Source organism: Hyperolius riggenbachi, chromosome 7, assembly GCF_040937935.1.
Source record: "Hyperolius riggenbachi isolate aHypRig1 chromosome 7, aHypRig1.pri, whole genome shotgun sequence".
NCBI lineage: Eukaryota > Metazoa > Chordata > Amphibia > Anura > Hyperoliidae > Hyperolius > Hyperolius riggenbachi.
Window position 1 is genome coordinate 123376579 of NC_090652.1, and position 23891 is coordinate 123400469.

The 23891-nt window shown below is 44.5% G+C and overlaps 1 protein-coding gene across 1 annotated transcript in view; it reads right to left on the bottom strand.

Moving 5' to 3' along the window:
* Positions 1 to 23891, bottom strand: part of FAM20C (FAM20C golgi associated secretory pathway kinase) — a 297806-nt gene that overhangs the window by 91720 nt on the left and 182195 nt on the right. The window contains 1 exon segment of the mRNA XM_068244609.1: positions 23346 to 23438. Within this exon segment, the coding sequence (XP_068100710.1) occupies positions 23346 to 23438 (93 nt within the window).

Sequence of the window (23891 nt, forward strand, 5' to 3'; positions counted from 1 at the left end):
ACCATCCATCAAGCACTGGGCCAGCACAAAGCCTTAATTGATGCACTAAAAGGTTCTGTGCAAACTCTTCAGACGTCAGTTGATTCAGTGCGATCCTCTCCTAGTGATGACATACGTATGCCTGTACCTGATAAATTTTCCGGCCACAAGTCTGACTTCCGGAATTTTAGGAGTAGAGTGTTGTCATACTTCGAGCTGAGACCCCGATCCTCGGGGACTGAGACCCAACGGGTCATATTTATTAAAACATTGTTAACCGGTGACTCCCAGACCTGGGCATACAATCTGCCTCCCACTGATACTGCTCTAACTTCCTGACCCTGACCTTGCGGCTACCTCTGAGCGCAAGCTCAAACTTTTGCGGCAAAGCAGAGGCTCAGTCGAGGATTACGCGGCAGAATTCCGCAGATGGTCAGTCACTGCCAGATTTGATAATTTTGCCCTGATGGATTACTTCTTGTCTGGGTTGTCGGAGGAGGTCTCCGATTTAATGTTAACTTTGCCCGAACCCAGGACAGTCGATGAGGCCATCACATCGGCCATCCGAGTCGACCGTCGATTACGCCGTCAGAGGCAAATTCGAGGCAGTCACCGTGTAAGGGCGGCATCCTATGCGGCACCCTCTGCTGCACCCTTAGTAACACCGTCTCCCTCTGTCTCATCCCCTCCGGCCTTGCCTCCACCCGAACCAATGCAGATTGGTCGATCAAAATTGACCCAGGTGGAGCGAAGGCGGAGGATGACGCAACAGCTGTGCTTGTATTGTGCAGAAGCAGTGCATAGGGTGCGAAACTGCCCGAACAAGTCGGGAAACGAGTTTGCCTAGGAGTAGTGGGGGGTGACACCCAAGGCACACCATTTTCACCCCTTCAAGAAAAGAAATTGCTTCTCCCCTGTACAATTACATGGGAGAAGAAATCTGTGGCCACTGAGGCTTTCATTGATTCGGGCTCAGCAGCCAATTTTATGAACTTTAAGTTTGCTCAGGAGTTGGGTATTCCTCTCACTCCTGTGACACCCCCCATTCAGGTCACGGCAGTAGACGATTCCCCTCTGCAACGGAATCGTGCTCTGTCACAGACCCCGGAGGTGAAGGTCACCATAGGGGTACTGCATGGGGAACAATTATCATTTTTTGTATTGCACATGTCTACCTCAACTATTATCCTAGGCATGCCGTGGTTGCAACTTCATTCACCTCAAATAGACTGGGCCACGGGTCAGTTAACCACTTGGTCACCTCGTTGTTTTCAGCGGTGTTTGGGGAAGTTGACCTTGGGGCAAACCAGAATTCAGGTGGAAGGGGTACCAGATCAGTACTCTGAATTTTCCGACGTGTTCTGTCCCAAGGCAGCTGATAAATTGCCCCCACATCGCCCTTTTGATTGTCCCATTGATCTCCGTTCAGGTTGTGTACCTCCCCGGGGTCATTTGTACAATCTATCAGGGCCCGAAAAATTGGCCATGCAGGAGTACATCCGTGAAAATTTGGCCAAGGGTTTCATTCGCCCGTCCCGGTCACCTGCTGGAGCAGGGTTCTTTTTTGTCAAAAAGAAAGACGGAGGCCTGCGACCCTGCATCGATTATCGCGGTCTCAACAAGATTACTGTAAAAAATCCTCTCCCTGCTTCACCGATCGTTACATAGTGAAATTATTATTATGGGTAGAGTGGGGAATTAAAGCTGGAGCCCCAGGCACAGCTCAAAGCATACCATCCTCCAGCTTCCTAAGAAGCGTGCCCTAAAGAGTAACTTTAACCCAGGATTGAACTTCATTCCAATCAGTAGCTGGTACCCCCTTTCCCATGATAAATTTTTACCTTTTCTCGAATAGATCATCAGGGGGTCTGTAGGGCTTATATTGGGGTGAAACCCCTCCCACAGTGTAGTACAAAAACTGGAGCACCCGGCGCTAAAGGTGGTAGTAACAATGTAATAAATTACAGTGAAATGAATCCTGGAAGAGGAACTCTTTTCAAACAACCGTGGACACCAACCACAAAGTTCTGTCCCAAGTGGGAATAAATGCCGGTTCCTTCGTAGATCTAATGAAACAGTAGCTCACTGAAGTATGCTGACACTATACCCCAGGTATGGAAGACCCTCCTAGCCTCACTCCGGTCAATCGCGGGGCCTGAGGAAATCCCTCGGATGCAGCGCGGATCAATGCTCGCGCGAAGGTAATGAGAGCGTCTTCCTCTCCGTCCGTAGGATGTGACGTCACCCGCTGCGTTCCAGTAGCTGCTCAGGCTAGTGTCGGCTGTTTCCTGAGTACGGAGACACAGAGGGGACAACCCAATAGTGCAGACTGCGCCCACAGTTGGTTAGCTGCGCAAAAATGAATGCACTTACGGACAATTTCTTGGTTTATTGCATGTAACAATGTGTATCCCGATCCGGATTTCGGCCCTTACGCCTTCATCAGGGGATACATTATACACATTACAAAGAGCTTATATAGGTAAACATCATTGGTTAATTGCACAGGCCCTCCCCCCTCCATCCCGTATGGTTGCCGACACTACAGGAGGAAGGGAGGGACACATACATCTTAAATACAAAATCAATACATAAAAGATACTAATTAATACATAAGAATTAAAAATCAGTTATAGAACCAGCTATATCCTGAAAATAAAATAATAATAAAAATATAGATGGAAGTATATATAAAATATAAAATAGTGAGCTTATTCATCTTTAGTGAAACAGTTTAGATCTATATGAGCATTTAAACCCCCAGGTTTAAGTGTATCTAACTGATAAATCCACCGTGTTTCTAACTGTGACAGGATTTTTATAGTGTTGCCACCCCTCCAGTGCGGTTTAACACTATCAATAGCAAAACATTTTATGCCATCTGGAGATCTCCCATGGCACTGAGAAAAGTGTTCAGGGATACTATGTTTTTTGTCATCTGGATGTCGAATGTTATAAATATGTTCAGAGAATCGTTTCTTTGTGGTTCTGCCCGTACGGCCCACATATTGTAGACCGCACGGGCAAATGATCAAATATACCACCCATTTGGAAGTACAGGTAAGAAATGGATTGATTTTAAACTCCCTACCATTCACCCTAGAGGTGAAGGTTTTAGTAACTGTCCCCCCAAATTCACAAATCTTACAAAGATGTCTCTTCTTACACGGAAAAAATCCCTTTAAGTCAGGGAACATGGCAGGTCTCCTGGGGATAACACAGTTTTTAACCAGAGTGCTGGCCATATTTGGTGGTCTCCTATAGATAAACTGTGGTTTACTAGGGAGGTTGGGACCAATAATGGGATCTTTTTTTCAAAATGCCCCAATTTTTGCTCAAAACATGTTTAACAGAATGATGGCTGCTGGAAAAGGTGGTGACAAAAGAGAAATCATTGTATGAGGTGCTAGTTGCTGTCTTTTTTTGCAACCGTACAGTGCGCCCTTCTTGTAATACTTTTAGTCTATCCCTACGTATCATCTCTAAATTATACCTTTTGATAGAAACCGGTCCTCTATGATCTGGGACTGGTCCCAATAATCTTTCTCAAACGAACAATTTCTCATAATTCTGCAAAACTGTCCTCTGGGGGCATTATTAAGCCAGGGACGGTAATGACAACTATCATATCTAATATAGGAGTTTCGATCAGTTCCCTTAAAAAAACATTTCGTTTTCCATAACCCATCTACAAGGAAAATGTTTAGATCCAAAAAATCTGCGGACATTAAACTATGGGAGACCTCAAACTGCAAATTCCACTGATTGGTGTTGATGTGGGAGACAAACGAGAGTAGAGACTCCTCGCTTCCATCCCAAAAAAACAGACAATCGTCGATAAATCTTTTCCAAGATAACAAGGGCCCCCCCTTGAAGGTCCCTAGATGTTGCTCCTCCCATGCTGACATGTATAGATTTGCTACACTGGGAGCATGCTTGGCTCCCATAGCTACTCCCCGTTCTTGACTATAAAACCGTTGGTCGAACCAAAAATAGTTCTTAGTGAATGAAAATGTACACATCTTTTTCAAAAATTCTATCTGGGGAGCAAGTAAATTGCCCGTCCCCTCTAGATATGACACAAGTACTTCCAAAGATTTCTCCTGCGGTATACACGTATATAGAGACTTAACATCAGCAGTGCATATAAAAACTGAGTGGTCCAGATTTTGGATGAGTTGGTTCACCTCATCAATGTGTAAAATGACATCAAGGGTATCCTTTAAAAAGGCCGGGGTGGTGGTTACTAGAGGCTGCAGAAATTAGTCAAGATATTCCCCCACCCGATAGGTCACCGAATGAATGCCTGACACGATAGGCCTACCGGGTGGGGTTTCCAAGTTCTTATGCAGCTTCGGGAGGACATAAATCACGGGCTTTCTGGGGTACTTGATATTCAAATAATCAAATTCCCTCTGAGTGAGAATACCCTGTGTAAAGCCTTCCTTCAACAAGGATTCTAATTGATCTCTATATGTGGTTGTGGGATCGCCCTTCAATGGTTTATAGGTGTCAACATCATTCAATTGCTGTTGAATCTCCCTGGTGTATGCGTCTTTTTCCCAAACCACAATCCCCCCCCCCCCCCCCCCTTATCAGCTGCTTTTACAACATATGTTTCATCCTTACCCATCTCCTGCAATAGTAGATGTTCATTTTTAGTGAAGTTGGATCTAACATACTGATCCTGTCTGATGCCAATTTCACCCAATTCTCCCAAAACCACCTTTTTGAAAATATCTATATACTTATTGTTCATAATATTTGGGTTAAACAGGGATGGCTTTTTTAGATTGGTATGTTGATAAATGGATGGGGGCTGGCTGGTATGCAACGGAGCAGTCTGTTGCAAAAAACTCTTTTTGATATTAATCTTTCTGATATACTTGTTTACATCAATGTAGGTCTCAAATTTATTCATCTGAGTGTCAGGAATGAACTTAAGGCCCCTATCAAGGATCTTTTTGTTGGCTTCAGGCAATGTAACATTACCTACCTCAAAGATACCCTCGAAGTTGGGCGTCACTCTCTCAACCTTTTTATTTCTGGGGTGTATATTCCTTCCTCCCCTTCTTCCCCTTCGTCTCTGAACCTTTTTCTTTCCCATGTTTCCCCGTATGTCTGATACTCGTATGTTGGTGGTTTGGGTCTTTGGGGTAATGGGAGGGGTCTGGGACGTGGTTGTTGGTGAGGAGTGTGCCCCACTGGTCCCTTGGGGCGCATCGGATGGACATAAGGTGTTCTCCGTGGGGAGGGGTGGTAGCGTGGGGCCTCCTGAAAAGGAGTTTTAGGTTCCAAAGGAGCGCTGCATCCGAGGGATTTCCTCAGGCCCCGCGATTGACCGGAGTGAGGCTAGGAGGGTCTTCCATACCTGGGGTATAGTGTCAGCATACTTCAGTGAGGTACTGTTTCATTAGATCTACGAAGGAACCGGCATTTATTCCCACTTGGGACAGAACTTTGTGGTTGGTGTCCACGGTTGTTTGAAAAGAGTTCCTCTTCCAGGATTCATTTCACTGTAATTTATTACATTGTTACTACCACCTTTAGCGCCGGGTGCTCCAGTTTTTGTACTATTTGTACTATTTGTCCACATAGGGGCTTGAGGACTGGCCCTGAGTACACCCGTGCCGCTTGTCTACCAGTGCGCTGCTACCGTTTGTGTTTACATTTCTCCCCACAGGTCCTGGTTTAGCCAGCAGCATGGTGGACATTTTCGACTACAGACGCAATCATACTATTAATGTTGACAATTTGTTTGGTTGTGATGACCAACCGGTCAATGATGATTTAGAAAGTACTTTTGTGAATTTACAGGGTATGTTAATGAAAGAATTAACCCTTAAGTGGGAAGTTTGCATTTTGGAACAGTACAAATTGGACCGCGTCATCCCCCCGAGTCTGAGATGGCAACTCCAACTTAGTGAGGACATCAGAATGGAGGGGGATGACCCGGAATGGTTGGAATTTTTAGAAGGTTGCTCAATTAGAGCTATGGAAATCATTATTTCCCGAAAATCTTTAAAACTTAAATCTGTGAGCCATGGGATAGATGTTGTTAAGGAACAGATGGCCCCTTTGAGGGCCTTGGATGATTATACGAGACTTTCTAAGGTTTGCCAGGATGCTATGGTGAAGGGTGAAAAGGTGATTAGGGAGAGGAAATGTAAGAAGTTTAAAAGAGATAAAGTGGACTGTAGATCTAAAAATATGTATAAATGGCAGAAACCGAAAAAACCATATATACCGAAACCTACAGCACCTCCACGTGATGATAGGAACCCCCCTCCCCAGCACCCCCACCGTCCACCTCCTCAGCGACCTCTCCAGCGACCTCGTCACCACCCCCAGCAATTTGACTATTTACCACATCATCGTCCTTATACCAATCCAGTCTACACATATAATAGATATGCTCCTTTGGAACCTAGAACTCCTTTTCAGGAGGCCCCACGCTACCACCCCTCCCCACGGAGAACACCTTATGTCCATCCGATGCGCCCCAAGGGACCAGTGGGGCACACTCCTCACCAACAACCACGTCCCAGACCCCTCCCATTACCCCAAAGACCCAAACCACCAACATACGAGTATCAGACATACGGGGACACATGGGAAAGAAAAAGGTTCAGAGACGAAGGGGAAGAAGGGGAGGAAGGAATATACACCCCAGAAATAAAAAGGTTGAGAGAGTGACGCCCAACTTCGAGGGTATCTTTGAGGTAGGTAATGTTACATTGCCTGAAGCCAACAAAAAGATCCTTGATAGGGGCCTTAAGTTCATTCCTGACACTCAGATGAATAAATTTGAGACCTACATTGATGTAAACAAGTATATCAGAAAGATTAATATCAAAAAGAGTTTTTTGCAACAGACTGCTCCGTTGCATACCAGCCAGCCCCCATCCATTTATCAACATACCAATCTAAAAAAGCCATCCCTGTTTAACCCAAATATTATGAACAATAAGTATATAGATATTTTCAAAAAGGTGGTTTTGGGAGAATTGGGTGAAATTGGCATCAGACAGGATCAGTATGTTAGATCCAACTTCACTAAAAATGAACATCTACTATTGCAGGAGATGGGTAAGGATGAAACATATGTTGTAAAAGCAGCTGATAAGGGGGGGGGGGGGAATTGTGGTTTGGGAAAAAGACGCATACACCAGGGAGATTCAACAGCAATTGAATGATGTTGACACCTATAAACCATTGAAGGGCGATCCCACAACCACATATAGAGATCAATTAGAATCCTTGTTGAAGGAAGGCTTTACACAGGGTATTCTCACTCAGAGGGAATTTGATTATTTGAATATCAAGTACCCCAGAAAGCCCGTGATTTATGTCCTCCCGAAGCTGCATAAGAACTTGGAAACCCCACCTGGTAGGCCTATCGTGTCAGGCATTCATTCGGTGACCTATCGGGTGGGGGAATATCTTGACTAATTTCTGCAGCCTCTAGTAACCACCACCCCGGCCTTTTTAAAGGATACCCTTGATGTCATTTTACACATTGATGAGGTGAACCAACTCATCCAAAATCTGGACCACTCAGTTTTTATATGCACTGCTGATGTTAAGTCTCTATATACGTGTATACCGCAGGAGAAATCTTTGGAAGTACTTGTGTCATATCTAGAGGGGACGGGCAATTTACTTGCTCCCCAGATAGAATTTTTGAAAAAGATGTGTACATTTTCATTCACTAAGAACTATTTTTGGTTCGACCAACGTTTTTATAGTCAAGAACGGGGAGTAGCTATGGGAGCCAAGCATGCTCCCAGTGTAGCAAATCTATACATGTCAGCATGGGAGGAGCAACATCTAGGGACCTTCAAGGGGGGGCCCTTGTTATCTTGGAAAAGATTTATCGACGATTGTCTGTTTTTTTGGGATGGAAGCGAGGAGTCTCTACTCTCGTTTGTCTCCCACATCAACACCAATCAGTGGAATTTGCAGTTTGAGGTCTCCTATAGTTTAATGTCCGCAGATTTTTTGGATCTAAACATTTTCCTTGTAGATGGGTTATGGAAAACGAAATGTTTTTTTAAGGGAACTGATCGAAACTCCTATATTAGATATGATAGTTGTCATTACCGTCCCTGGCTTAATAATGCCCCCAGAGGACAGTTTTGCAGAATTATGAGAAATTGTTCGTTTGAGAAAGATTATTGGGACCAGTCCCAGATCATAGAGGACCGGTTTCTATCAAAAGGGTATAATTTAGAGATGATACGTAGGGATAGACTAAAAGTATTACAAGAAGGGCGCACTGTACGGTTGCAAAAAAAGACAGCAACTAGCACCTCATACAATGATTTCTCTTTTGTCACCACCTTTTCCAGCAGCCATCATTCTGTTAAACATGTTTTGAGCAAAAATTGGGGCATTTTGAAAAAAGATCCCATTATTGGTCCCAACCTCCCTAGTAAACCACAGATTATCTATAGGAGACCACCAAATATGGCCAGCACTCTGGTTAAAAACTGTGTTATCCCCAGGAGACCTGCCATGTTCCCTGACTTAAAGGGATTTTTTCCGTGTAAGAAGAGACATCTTTGTAAGATTTGTGAATTTGGGGGGACAGTTACTAAAACCTTCACCTCTAGGGTGAATGGTAGGGAGTTTAAAATCAATCCATTTCTTACCTGTACTTCCAAATGGGTGGTATATTTGATCATTTGCCCGTGCGGTCTACAATATGTGGGCTGTACGGGCAGAACCACAAAGAAACGATTCTCTGAACATATTTATAACATTCGACATCCAGATGACAAAAAACATAGTATCCCTGAACACTTTTCTCAGTGCCATGGGAGATCTCCAGATGGCATAAAATGTTTTGCCATTGATAGTGTTAAACCGCACTGGAGGGGTGGCAACACTATAAAAATCCTGTCACAGTTAGAAACACGGTGGATTTATCAGTTAGATACACTTAAACCTGGGGGTTTAAATGCTCATATAGATCTAAACTGTTTCATTAAAGATGAATAAGCTCACTATTTTATATTTTATATATACTTCCATCTATATTTTTATTATTATTTTATTTTCAGGATATAGCTGGTTCTATAACTGATTTTTAATTCTTATGTATTAATTAGTATCTTTTATGTATTGATTTTGTATTTAAGATGTATGTGTCCCCCCTTCCTCCTGTAGTGTCGGCAACCATACGGGATGGAGGGGGGAGGGCCTGTGCAATTAACCAATGATGTTTACCTATATAAGCTCTTTGTAATGTGTATAATGTATCCCCTGATGAAGGCGTAAGGGCCGAAATCCGGATCGGGATACACATTGTTACATGCAATAAACCAAGAAATTGTCCGTAAGTGCATTCATTTTTGCGCAGCTAACCAACTGTGGGCGCAGTCTGCACTATTGGGTTGTCCCCTCTGTGTCTCCGTACTCAGGAAACAGCCGACACTAGCCTGAGCAGCTACTGGAACGCAGCGGGGACGTCACATCCTACGGACGGAGAGGAAGACGCTCTCATTACCTTCACGCGAGCATTGATCCGCGCTGCATCCGAGGGATTTCCTCAGGCCCCGCGATTGACCGGAGTGAGGCTAGGAGGGTCTTCCATACCTGGGGTATAGTGTCAGCATACTTCAGTGAGGTACTGTTTCATTAGATCTACGAAGGAACCGGCATTTATTCCCACTTGGGACAGAACTTTGTGGTTGGTGTCCACGGTTGTTTGAAAAGAGTTCCTCTTCCAGGATTCATTTCACTGTAATTTATTACATTGTTACTACCACCTTTAGCGCCGGGTGCTCCAGTTTTTGTACTATTTGTCCACATAGGGGCTTGAGGACTGGCCCTGAGTACACCCGTGCCGCTTGTCTACCAGTGCGCTGCTACCGTTTGTGTTTACATCCCTCCCACAGTGTGATGTCAGGACCTAGGTCCTGACAGTTTGCTGTCTGTGAGCCTTGTTGCATTGTAATAAATAACAGCTATTTCCAACTGATTTGGGGCAGTTTACTGATTAATAGTCTGATTAACCATGTTGAAGAATCTATGCGAGCAAGGCAAGGCAAGAGCAGTTGGGTATCGATGGTCAAATAGCTTTGTACTACGTCAAGCAGTACAATGATTGCAACTCAATTGATTCTAGATAGATTTTGATATTATACATCACTATATGTTCTGCAGCACATTATAGAATACACTGAATAATTTATGTCACTGACTGTCCCACAGAGGAGCTCACAATCCACTCTCTCCATCATAATTAAAGTCTTACCACAATACAAATAGGAGAATGCATATCAACCTGCTAGTATGTTTTTGGGATGAATCCATAGTGCCTGTAGGCAGGCCCAGATTTACATCACTGGAGCCTATAGGCACAGATTCCCTGTCATCCTAGACGGCACCCTCCATGAATCTACATATCCCGCCGAACCGCACTGCAAGTGTGCTGGCTAGCCCAGCTGTCACTTCTCCCTTACCTCCCCTTGCCCGTCATAGGTAGTTACAAGTATGAGCCGCCATTCCACCATCAGGTGCCTTAAGGCACGTGCCTACAGTGCCTTATAGTAAATCGAGCCCTGCCTGTAGGACTCTCTTGCAAAAACAGGGAAAGCTCACATACTTCATGCCCCAAACAAACTTCACTGAACCACAATGCAAGAGCGCTAACCACTATACTAGCATGCACAGGGCCGGATTTGCACTTTTTACTGCCCAAGGCCCACTATCACCAGCATCCCTCAGACCGATGGCCTCCTAAACTTTGCTTCCAACATGGCAGGGATTAGATTGTAGGCTCCTCTGAGGCCAGTTAGTGAAGTGTTGGCAGGGATTACATTATGAGCTCCTCGGAGGACAGTTAATGACATGATGGCAGGGATTAGATTGTAAGCTCCTTGGCGAGAAGCACATTCAGCGAGTGACAGGCAGCTCAGAGATCACTGTAAGTGCCCATCTGCTGCCCCTTCACTCCCCAAGGGCCAAATCCGGCTGTTGGTAGCCACCCACGGCTATATGCAAACTCTGTGTGGCAGGAAATTTGTTCAGCGTGCTAACTGCTACTGCCATGCTGCTGCCCGCACCCCGCCCCTTGCTTTCCTGATGCCCTAGGCCATGGCCTTTGTGACCTTGTCTGAAATCCGGCCATGAGCATGCAGCAGAGTCAGTGAGAAGGGCTGCTGCTTTCAGTCTGCAAGGGCGTGGGGTGTAGACAGAGCGCCCTGAAGAGGCTGCAACCTGAAGCTCAGAGCGTCTGTGTCTAATGGCAATTCTGAAGCAGGGGCTACTAAATACACAGTTTAAAAATGACTGCATTGATGTCAGGTGAACCAATCATGGAACATATAAACAGTTAATACCAACCTCTGCCACCAAGTGAAGCTAGGTTTTAAAGTCATGTACTCCCCCCACATAAGTTATCTGTGGGAAACCAATCTGTGAAACAGTCATCTTTATTTATTGATATATAAAACATTCTCACACAGGATAAAAGAACACATGTCCTTTGATCAAATTCAACCAAACAGGAAAAAAAATCCCTTATAAAGCCTCTTCTATCAGGAAAAGCCCATCTCGGCTTCTAATGGCAATTACAGATTCCTGGATCAATGTCTTTCTCAGGTGCACGTATATTTTTACTTAAAAGGGTTACTTAGATGTGCATTCATATATATATATATATATATATATATATATATATATATATATATATATATATCCAGAAAGTTGCAGCCCTTTGCTTTCATCTGCCATACAAGGTAATTCTTTCTGCATAATGTGGCTTGCATCTGTCATGTTAACCTCTTCTTTCCCTGCACTACTTGTCGCATGGCTACAGATTCCTGGTAACTGTTTGTTCAGTAGCAGTAACATAAGCTCCCCCCGTCCTTCAGCTCCTCCAACTCATAGGTTAGGAGTGCTACTACAACAAAGAGATTAAAAAACTGGTAAAAAGTTAAATGCTTAAAGGGCAACTGTAGTGAAAAGAATTTGGGGGCTGCCATATTTATTTCCTTTTAAACAATACCAGTTGCCTGGCAGCCCTGCTGATCTATTTGGCTGCAGTAGTGTTTGACTAACGCCAGAAACAAGCATGCAGCTTATCTTGTCAGATCTGACAATAATGTCAGAAACACCTGATATGCTGCATGCTTGCTCAGGGGCTATGGCTAAACGTATTAGAGGCACAGGATCAGAAGGATAGCCAGGCAACTGGTATAACCTAAAGGGAAATACATATGGCAGCCTCCATATCCCTCTCCTTACAGTTGTCCATTAAATAAAGGAGGTGATTATGTGGAGAAATAATCAGAAAATACAGTGTGTTTAACCACTTGCCGACCGCCCACAGCCCATGGGCGGCGGCAAAGTGGACGCCTAAAGGACCGCAATACGCCTTCAGGCGGCGCGTCCTTTAGGCATGCCGGGGGAGCGATTGCGTCATTGATGACGCGCGCTTCCCCCGGCAACTGGCTCCGCCCACCCGCCGTAACATCCCGCCGGCCATACGGAAGCGCCGGCGGGATGTTAACCCCGCGATCGCCGCTACAAAGTGTATAATACACTTTGTAATGTATACAAAGTGTATTATACAGGCTGCCTCCTGCCCTGGTGGTCCCAGTGTCCGAGGGACCACCTGGGCAGGCTGCAGCCACCCTAGTCTGCACCCAAACACACTGATCTGCCCCCCCCCGCCCACTGATCGCCCACAGCACCCCTCAGACCCCCCCTGCCCACCCCCCAGACCCCTGTTTGCACCCAATCACCCCCCTAATAACCCATCAATCACTCCCTGTCACTATCTGTCAACGCTATTTTTTTTTTATCCCCCCCCTGCCCCCTGCCCCCTCCTGATCACCCCCCCACCCCTCAGATTCTCCCCAGACCCCCCCCCCCCCCCTGTGTACTGTATGCATCTATCTTCCCTGATAACCTGTCAATCACCCGTCAATCACCCATCAATCACCCATCAATCACCCATCAATCACCCCCTGTCACTGCCACCCAACAATCAGCCCCTAACCTGCCCCTTGCGGGCAATCTGATCACCCACCCACACCAATAGATCGCCCGCAGATCCGACATCAGATCACCTCCCAAATCCATTGTTTACATCTATTCTCTCCTCTAAACACCCACTAATTACCCATCAATCACCCATCAATCACCCCCTATCACCACCTGTCACTTTTACCTATCAGATCAGACCCTAATCTGCCCCTTGCGGGCACCCAATCACCCGCCAACACGCTCAGATTGCCCTCTGACCCCCCCTTATCAATTCGCCAGTGCATTAATTACATCTGTTCTTCCCTGTAATAACCCACTGATCACCTGTCAATCACCTGTCAATCACCTATCACCCATCAATCACCCCCTGTCACCCCCTGTCACTGCCACCCATCAATCAGCCCCTAACCTGCCCCTTGCGGGCAATCTGATCGCCCACCCACACCATTAGATCGCCCGCAAACCCGCCGTCAGAATACCTCCCAAATGTATTGTTTACATCTGTTATCTTCTCTAAACACCCACTAATTACCCATCAATCACCCATCAATCACCCCCTATCACCACCTGTCACTGTTACCTATCAGATCAGACCCTAAGCTGCCCCTTGCGGGCACCCAATCACCCGCCCACACGCTCAGATTGCCCTCAGACCCCCCCTTATCAATTCACCAGTGCATTAATTACATCTGTCCTTCCCTGTAATAACCCACTGATCACCTGTCAATCACCTGCCAATCACCTATCACCCATCAATCACCCCCTGTCACTGCCACCCAACAATCAGCCCCTAACCTGCCCCTTGCGGGCAAACTGATCACCCACCCACACCAATAGATCGCCCGCAGATCCGACATCAGATCACCACCCAAGCGCAGTGTTTCCATCTATTCTCTCCTCTAAACACTCACTAATTACCCATCAATCACCCATCAATCACCCCCTATCACCACCTGTCACTGTTACCCATCAGATCAGACCCTAATCTGCCCCTTGCGGGCACCCAATCACCCGCCTACACGCTCAGATTGCCCTCAGACCCCCCCCCTTATCAATTCGCCAGGGCATTATTTACATCTGTCCTTCCCTGTAATAACCCACTGATCACCTGTCAATCACCTGTCAATCACCCATCAATCACCCCCTGTCACTGCCACCCATCAATCACCCCTGTCACTGCCACCCATCAATCAGCCCCTAACCTGCCCCTTGCGGGCAAACTGATCACCCACCCACACCAATAGATCGCCCGCAGATCCGACATCAGATCACCACCCAAGCGCAGTGTTTCCATCTATTCTCTCCTCTAAACACCCACTAATTACCCATCAATCACCCCCTATCACCACCTGTCACTGTTACCCATCAGATCAGACCCTAATCTGCTCCTTGCCCTTGCGGGCACCCAATCACCCGCCTACACACTCAGATTGCCCTCAGACCCCCCCTTATCAATTCGCCAGGGCATTATTTACATCTGTCCTTCCCTGTAATAACCCACTGATCACCTGTCAATCACCTATCAATCACCCATCAATCACCCCCTGTCACTGCCACCCATCAATCACCCGCTGTCACTGCCACCCATCAATCAGCCCCTAACCTGCCCCTTGCGGGCAATCTGATTACCCACCCACACCAATAGATCGCCCGCAGATCCGACGTCCGATCACCTCCCAAGTGCAGTGTTCACATCTGTTCTCTACCCTAAACACCCACTAATTACCCATCAATCACCCCCTGTCACTGCTACCTATCAGATTAGACCCCTATCTGCCCCTAGGGCACTCAATCACCCGCCCACACCCTCAGAATGCCCTCAGACCCCAGCCCTGATCACCTCGCCAGTGCATTGCTTGCATCTATTCCCCCCTCTAATCACACCTTGAGACACCCATCAATCACCTCCTGTCACCCCCTAGCACACCTACCCATCAGATCAGGCCCTAATTTGCCCCGTGTGGGCTCCTGATCACTCGGCCAAACCCTCAGATCCCCCTCAGAACCCCTTCCGATCACCTCCCCAGTGCATTGATTGCATCTATTTTCCCCTCTAACCACCCCCTGAGACACCCATCAATCACCTCCTGTCACCCCCCTAGCACTCCTATCCATCAGATCAGGCCCAATACAACCTGTCATCTAAAAGGCCACCCTGCTTATGACCGGTTCCACAAAATTCGCCCCCTCATAGACCACCTGTCATCAAAATTTGCAGATGCTTATACCCCTGAACAGTCATTTTGAGACATTTGGTTTCCAGACTACTCACGGTTTTGGGCCCGTAAAATGCCAGGGCGGTATAGGAACCCCACAAGTGACCCCATTTTAGAAAAAAAGACACCCCAAGGTATTCTGTTAGGTGTATGACGAGTTCATAGAAGATTTTATTTTTTGTCAAAAGTTAGCGGAAATTGATTTTTATTGGGTTTTTTTCACAAAGTGTCATTTTTCACTAACTTGTGACAAAAAATAAAATCTTCTATGAACTCGCCATACACCTAACGGAATACCTTGGGGTGTCTTCTTTCTAAAATGGGGTCACTTGTGGGGTTCCTATATTGCCCTGGCATTTTAGGGGCCCTAAACCGCGAGGAGTAGTCTAGAAAACAAATGCCTCAAAATGACCCGTGAATAGGACGTTGGGCCCCTTAGCGCACCTAGGCTGCAAAAAAGTGTCACACATGTGGTACCGCCGTACTCAGGAAAAGTAGTATAATGTGTTTTGGGGTGTATTTTTACACATACCCATGCTGGGTGGGAGAAATTTCTATGTAAATGGTCAATTGTGTGTAAAACAAATCAAACAATTGTCATTTACAGAGATATTTCTCCCACTTAGCATGGGTATGTGTAAAAATACACCCCAAAACACATTATACTACTTCTCCTGAGTACGGCGGTACCACATGTGTGGCACTTTTTTACACCCTAAGTACGCTAAGGGGCCCAAAGTCCAATGAGTACCTTTAGGATTTCACAGGTCATTTTGCGACATTTGGTTTCAAGACTACTCCTCACGGTTTAGGGCCCCTAAAATGCCAGGGCAGTATAGTAACCCCACAAATGACCCCATTCTAGAAAGAAGACACCCAAAGGTATTCCGTTAGGAGTATGGTGAGTTCATAGAAGATTTTATTTTTTGTCAAAAGTTAGCGGAAAATTGATTTTTATTGTTTTTTTCACAAAGTGTCATTTTCCACTAACTTGTGACAAAAAATAAAATCTTCTATGAACTCACCATACTCCTAACGGAATACCTTGGGGTGTCTTCTTTCTAAAATGGGGTCATTTGTGGGGTTCCTATACTGAACTGGCATTTTAGGGGCCCTAAACCGTGAGGAGTAGTCTGGAAATCAAATTTCGCAAAATGACCTGTGAAATCCTAAAGGTACTCATTGGACTTTGGGCCCTTTAGCGCAGTTAGGGTGCAAAAAAGTGCCACACATGTGGTATTGCCATACTCGGGAGAAGTAGTACAATGTGTTTTGGGGTGTATTTTTACACATACCCATGCTGGGTGGGAGAAATACCTCTGTAAATGACAATCTTTTGATTTTTTTACACACAATTGTCCATTTACAGAGTTATTTCTCCCACCCAGCATGGGTATGTGTAAAAATACACCCCAAAACACATTGTACTACTTCTCCCGAGTACGGCGATACCACATGTGTGGCACTTTTTTGCACCCTAACTGCGCTAAAGGGCCCAAAGTCCAATGAGTACCTTTAGGATTTCACAGGTCATTTTGCGGAATTTGATTTCCAGACTACTCCTCACGGTTTAGGGCCCCTAAAATGCCAGGGCAGTATAGGAACCCCACAAATGACCCCATTTTAGAAAGAAGACACCTCAAGGTATTCCGTTAGGAGTATGGTGAGTTCATAGAAGATTTTATTTTTTGTCACAAGTTAGTGGAAAATGACACTTTGTGAAAAAAACAATAAAAATCAATTTTCCGCTAACTTTTGACAAAAAATAAAATCTTCTATGAACTCACCATACTCCTAACGGAATACCTTGGGGTGTCTTCTTTCTAGAATGGGGTCATTTGTGGGGTTCCTATACTGCCCTGGCATTTTAGGGGCCCTAAACCGTGAGGAGTAGTCTGGAAATCAAATTCCGCAAAATGACTTGTGAAATCCTAAAGGTACTCATTGGACTTTGGGCCCTTTAGCGCAGTTAGGGTGCAAAAAAGTGCCACACATGTGGTATCGCCGTACTCGGGAGAAGTAGTACAATGTGTTTTGGGGTGTATTTTTACACATACCCATGCTGGGTGGGAGAAATAACTCTGTAAATGGACAATTGTGTGTAAAAAAAATGAAAAAATTGTCATTTACAGAGATATTTCTCCCACCCAGCATGGGTATGTGTAAAAATACACCCCAAAACACATTCTACTACTTCTCTTGAGTACAGCAATACCACATGTGTGGCACTTTTCTGCAGCCTAACTGCGCTAAGGGGCCCAAAAGTCCAATGAGCACCTTTAGGCTTTACAGGGGTGCTTACAAATTAGCACCCCCCAAAATGCGAGGACAGTAAACACACCCCACAAATGACCCCATTTTGGAAAGTAGACACTTCAAGGTATTCAGAGAGGGGCATGGTGAGTCCGTGGCAGATTTCATTTTTTTTTGTCGCAAGTTAGAAGAAATGGATTCTTTTTTTTTTTCTTTTTTTTTGTCACAAAGTGTCATTTTCCGCTTACTTGTGACAAAAAATAATATCTTCTATGAACTCACTATGCCTCTCAGTGAATACTTTGGGATGTCTTCTTTCCAAAATGGGGTCATTTGGGGGGTATTTATACTATCCTGGAATTCTAGCCCCTCATGAAACATGACAGGGGGTCAGAAAAGTCATAGATGCTTGAAAATGGCAAAATTCACTTTTTGCACCATAGTTTGTAAACGCTATAACTTTTACCCAAACCAATAAATATACACTGAATGTTTTTTTTTTAATCAAAAACATGTTTGTCCACATTTTTCGCGCTGCATGTATACAGAAATTTTACTTTATTTGAAAATTGTCAGCACAGAAAGTTAAAAAAATCATTTTTTTGCCAAAATTCATGTCTTTTTTGATGAATATAATAAAAAGTAAAAATCGCAGGAGCAATCAAATAGCACCAAAAGAAAGCTTTATTAGTGACAAGAAAAGGAGCCAAAATTCATTTAGGTGGTAGGTTGTATGAGCGAGCAATAAACCGTGAAAGCTGCAGTGGTCTGAATGGAAAAAAAGTGGCCGGTCCTTAAGGGGTAGAAAGACTGTGGTCCTCAAGTGGTTAAAGGCCGGTATACACACCTGATTAAGGCGACCACCTCAGCCGATAGTCAGGTGTGTGTACAGCAGCCGCTGACCCCCAAGCAATCTGCCCGGTGGATCACATTGTCTGCACCGCTCCCCCACCTGTCACATGACATTATGCATCATCCCTCCTTCAACCCTTCCCCCCCGCATAGCAACAGAGTACGTTGTCAACTACATAGCTGATATGCATCTGTATAGGCCAGCCAGCGATGTCGCCCTAGGGGATCGGTTTCCCATCCCCAACGGACCAAAAAAAGTCAAGAGGTGTGTACACACCAGAGAACAAAATAAAGATAATGTTTCTTTTATTGATTAGTTGTCAAAAATGGCTGTTACTTTCTGTACGACATATATATATATATAAATACACATACACACATCATGATCTAAGTAAGAAGAAAATGGTGAGCTTCTGAGAGAAACTGACGGTGAGGTTAGTATGTACTATTCATCTGCAGCTACCTCATGTGTTTATTTTAAATAATTTTACTTGCATCAGGTTCCCTTTAAGCAGCAGTTAATACAAAGGTGGATTAAGGTGGACTGAATGTCACTGATTTGGACCAGGTCTCCACTTTACAGTGGTCATCTGAAATTCTTGTGTTGATTCTCAAACTAGTCTGACAGTTGGGTGACCAAGAAAATTGTAATGGTGGATCAGTGAGCTGGGCAATGGAGGTGAAGTTGGATGGACATACAATCAATATGACAAAAGATGAGTATCAGTTGGGCTTAGGCATACATCAGGAGGAGTAAATGTCCTTTAGGAATTTTAGCCTATTGTTAGATGGTTATAGTTAGGCATCAGGGAGAGGATTTATACTGCAGAGAAAACACAAATGAAGTGAGAAGTATATAGAGACTACCATATTTATTTCCTTTTAAACAATACCAGTTGCCTGGCTGCCCTGCTCATCTATTTGGCTGCAGTAGTATCTGAATAATACCAAGAACAAGCATGCAGATAATCTTGTCAGATCTGACAATAATGTAGAAACACCTGGGGCTTGATTCACAAAGCAGTGCTAACCTAGTTAGCACGCCTAAAGACTCTGAGCGTGTAAAGTAGGGTGCTAACTAGGTTAGCACTGTTTTTAAAATGAACTCACGTGCAAATTGTATATTGTAAAGTATTGAAACTTTTCATCGCGGTGGAACGAAAACGGCGCACCAGATGCGCCTCTAAGGTGGCATGGGGTGCGACCTTAACGTCGCACTATGCGACGTTTAGGTCGCACTTCATGTGACCTTATAGGCGCATCCGGTGCGCCATTTTTGTCGTACCGTGATGCGACGTTTCGCACGCACCGAGCTGTGCGCGAGCAAAGTTTTGCTCGCAATAAGACAAGACAAGACAAATAACATTTATATTGCGCTTTTCTCCTTGCGGACTCAAAGCGCCAGAGCAGAGCAGCAGCCACTAGGGCACGCTCTATTGGCAGTAGCAGTGTAAGGGAGACTTGCCAAAGGTCTCCTACTGAATTAGTGCTGGCTTACTGAACAGGCAGAGCCGAGATTCGAACCCTGGTCTCCTGTGTCAGAGGCAGAGCCCTTAACCATTACACCATCAGCCAACTGCAATACTTTGCGCGCGAGTTCATTTTTACATGCCTAAACTCAGTTTAGGCATGAAGAGGGGATTTTCACAAGCGTGCTAACAGTTAGCACCGCTTTGTGAATCAAGCCCCTGATCTGCTGCATGCTTGTTCAAAGTCTATCGCTAAAAGTATTAGAGGCAAAGGATTAACCACATAGCCAGGCAACTGGTATTGCTGAAAAGGAAATAAATGTGGCAGTCTCCGTAACATTCTTGCTTCAGGTGTCCTTTAAGATTAGACTTCTGCAAGAAGCTTTTCAGTAGAAAGGGAGATTTAAAATTTTACTTAATTGCCAATATTAACATTGCGCTGTTGTGCAATAAAATTTCCTGTGACTGTGCCAGGGGCCTGAAACACCAAACAATCTATAAATATACAACCTATACATCACCTACACTTCCTCATATATCACTATCCCTAATTGTTGTCATTACCTTGTTTCTCTGTGAAAGGCTTTACAATTTGTGACAAAAAGAGGCAAAATATAAAGCCGTTTTTCACTGTTTCTCTCTCTATATATAGTCCCCAAGCATTCTAGATAATGCCAGACATATTTATGGGTCAGAGTTAAGCACAGGAAGCTAATGTGAACACTTTTTGTTTAGAAGGTTATTAGCAGCAATATGTCTGAGCTAAAAAGTTCTGCAGTGACTTGATTGCCGTGTGGCGCCCTGGGTAAGATGCTAGCAGCCTTTCCTCAGGCATAATGCATAAAACAACACTGCCACTCGCAATAGCTGCTGCTCTTGGCAGGCAAAGAGGGCAGACAGAACAATCTTGGTTTCTAATACCTTTGCCGAGCAATGAATATTCACACAGTAAGGCCCCCTTTACACTATGGCATTGCGGTAAGTAATTTTATACCAAGATTCCGCTAAGCTAATGAAAGTCTATGGAGAGTGAGACTTTCTTACTTACCGGTATTGTGATGTGTTAAAGTGCGATGGAAGTATTCAAATCGCCGTAATTGCGTCATAAAGCCGATAGTATGTTACTGCATGATCCGTGCCTACCGCACTGATTATGGAGCAAGTAATGCAAGTATATGGCGATGCAGTAACTGTAAACAGCGGAGCACATGTGTGGACTGATGGGAATCCCGGTGATGTACTTCCTGTCCAGCAGGGAGTATGTCACTGAGCGGGAGGCGGGCCTATGCATATGACTCTGTCGGCGCACTATGCTGCAGGGTCATATGCAATTTGTGCGGTGATCCTTTGCAAGTGCATCTGCTATGGGATCACTCCACGTGTAAAAGCAGCCTTATTGCTCTCACTTAGCTGCAGCTAAAAATAATTGTTGCAGATGATTTTGGTTGCCAGTTAAGAAGCAATAGTTGTAGATATAACGTGGAGGAAATAATTATTTGACCCCTCACTGATTTTGTAAGTTTGTCCAATGACAAAGAAATGAAAAGTCTCAGAACAGTATCATTTCAATGGTAGGTTTATTTTAACAGTGGCAGATAGCACATCAAAAGGGAAATCGAAAAAATAACCTTAAATAAAAGATGGCAACTGATTTGCATTTCATTGAGTGAAATAAGTTTTTGAACCCCTACCAACCATTAAGAGTTCTGGCTCCCACAGAGTGGTTAGACACTTCTACTCAATTAGTCACCCTCATTAAGGACACCTGTCTTAACTAGTCACCTGTATAAAAGACACCTGTCCACAGAATCAATCAATCAAGCAGACTCCAAACTCTCCAACATGGGAAAGACCAAAGAGCTGTCCAAGGATGTCAGAGACAAAATTGTAGACCTGCACAAGGCTGGAATGGGCTACAAAACCATTAGCAAGAAGCTGGGAGAGAAGGTGACAACTGTTGGTGCGATTGTTCGAAAATGGAAGGATCACAAAATGACCATCAATCGACCTCGCTCTGGGGCTCCACGTAAGATCTCACCTCGTGGGGTGTCAATGGTTCTGAGAAAGGTGAAAAAGCATCCTAGAACTACACAGGAGAAGTTAGTGAATGACCTCAAATTAGCAGGGACCACAGTCACCAAGAAAACCATTGGAAACACATTACACCGCAATGGATTAAAATCCTGCAGAGCTCGCAAGGTCCCCCTGCTCAAGAAGGCACATGTGCAGGCCCGTCTGAAGTTTGCCAATGAACACCTGAATGATTCTGTGAGTGACTGGGAGAAGGTGCTGTGGTCTGATGAGACCAAAATAGAGCTCTTTGGCATTAACTCAACTCGCTGTGTTTGGAGGAAGAAAAATGCTGCCTATGACCCCCAAAACACCGTCCCCACCGTCAAGCATGGGGGTGGAAACATTTTGCTTTGGGGGTGTTTTTCTGCTAAGGGCACTGGACAACTTAATTGCATTAACGGGAAAATGGACGGAGCCATGTATCGTGAAATCCTGAACGACAACCTCCTTCCCTCTGCCAGGAAACTGAAAATGGGTCGTGGATGGGTGTTCCAGCACGACAATGACCCAAAACATACAGCAAAGGCAACAAAGGAGTGGCTCAAGAAGAAGCACATTAAGGTCATGGAGTGGCCTAGTCAGTCTCCGGACCTTAATCCAATAGAAAACCTATGGAGGGAGCTCAAGCTCAGAGTTGCACAGAGACAGCCTCGAAACCTTAGGGATTTAGAGATGATCTGCAAAGAGGAGTGAACCAACATTCCTCCTAAAATGTGTGCAAACTTGGTCATCAATTACAAGAAACGTTTGACCTCTGTGCTTGCAAACAAGGGTTTTTCCACTAAGTATTAAGTCTTTTATTGTTAGAGGGTTCAAAAACTTATTTCACTCAATGAAATGCAAATCAGTTGCGATCTTTTATTTAAGGTTATTTTTTCGAGTTTCCTTTTGATGTGCTATCTGCCACTGTTAAAATAAACCTACCATTGAAATGATACTGTTCTGAGACTTTTCATTTCTTTGTCATTGGACAAACTTACAAAATCAGTGAGGGGTCAAATAATTATTTCCTCCACTGTATGCTGTTTGGCTAACAGCCAAGCATCGTGTACTATTCTATAGAAGGTGATAGAGGATGATGACCAAGAGATATACTGCTTCAGAGACCACAATAGCATAAGGAAAGGATTTCCCGCTTGAGCAATCAGTGGAAAGAAGGCCACATGTAAACGGACTAGACTGTCATCAAAATAATCAAACTATTATTTCAAATGACAAAATATGCTGTATCATTAGTAAAAGTATCCATATGCGGTAACATAAGATAACTAGGGATGACATTGCTTAGGAGAACTCATGGAAAAGCATGTGATCAGTTTGATCAGCTGATAGATTTGTAAGGTTCTGATTTGCTGTGATGACTTCCTGGTTTACACATGATCATGACCAGCGAATCAGAGCCTTACAAATCTATCAGCTGATCAGAACTGATCACATGCTTCTCCATGAGTTCTCCTAAGCATTGCTATGGCTAAAGAAAACATTTCTTTTAGGGAACTCTTACCTGTCCAAGTGAAAAGCAGCAATCTCAGCGTTATGTCGCTCATAGTCAGAAAAATAGAAGAAGTCAGGAGGTGTCTCTTGTTCCCTTGTTTGCCTGGAAGACAACCAAACAATATAAATTTTATATAGTAATTATACTCCTTCATAAAAAATGTCATGTGCGATATCTTCAAGCCAAATGTTAGGCACTTAACAGAACATAACATATCTAATTTGCTGTTTTTGGAAAATAGCAAGTGGAGTCTCCTTTGTAAGACAGTTATCCCTTTGCAAGACAGTTATCCCATGATGCATCACTTCTACTCACTTAATGAATTTGCAAACCATTCTTTTATGTCCCTGTTAAGCCAGACACACATCCAGACCTGCAGATGTATTGTGTGAATATAGCCTATTCATTTTATGGAGCCATGCTAACCCAACCTGCATACAGCTGCTGTGTCAGGCTAGGTTGGCTGTCATAAGGGCAGGACATGGCTCTATGTGAGAACTATAGAATAAAATACACAGTTAAAGGGTACCTTAAGTGAGATTAAAAAAAAAACCC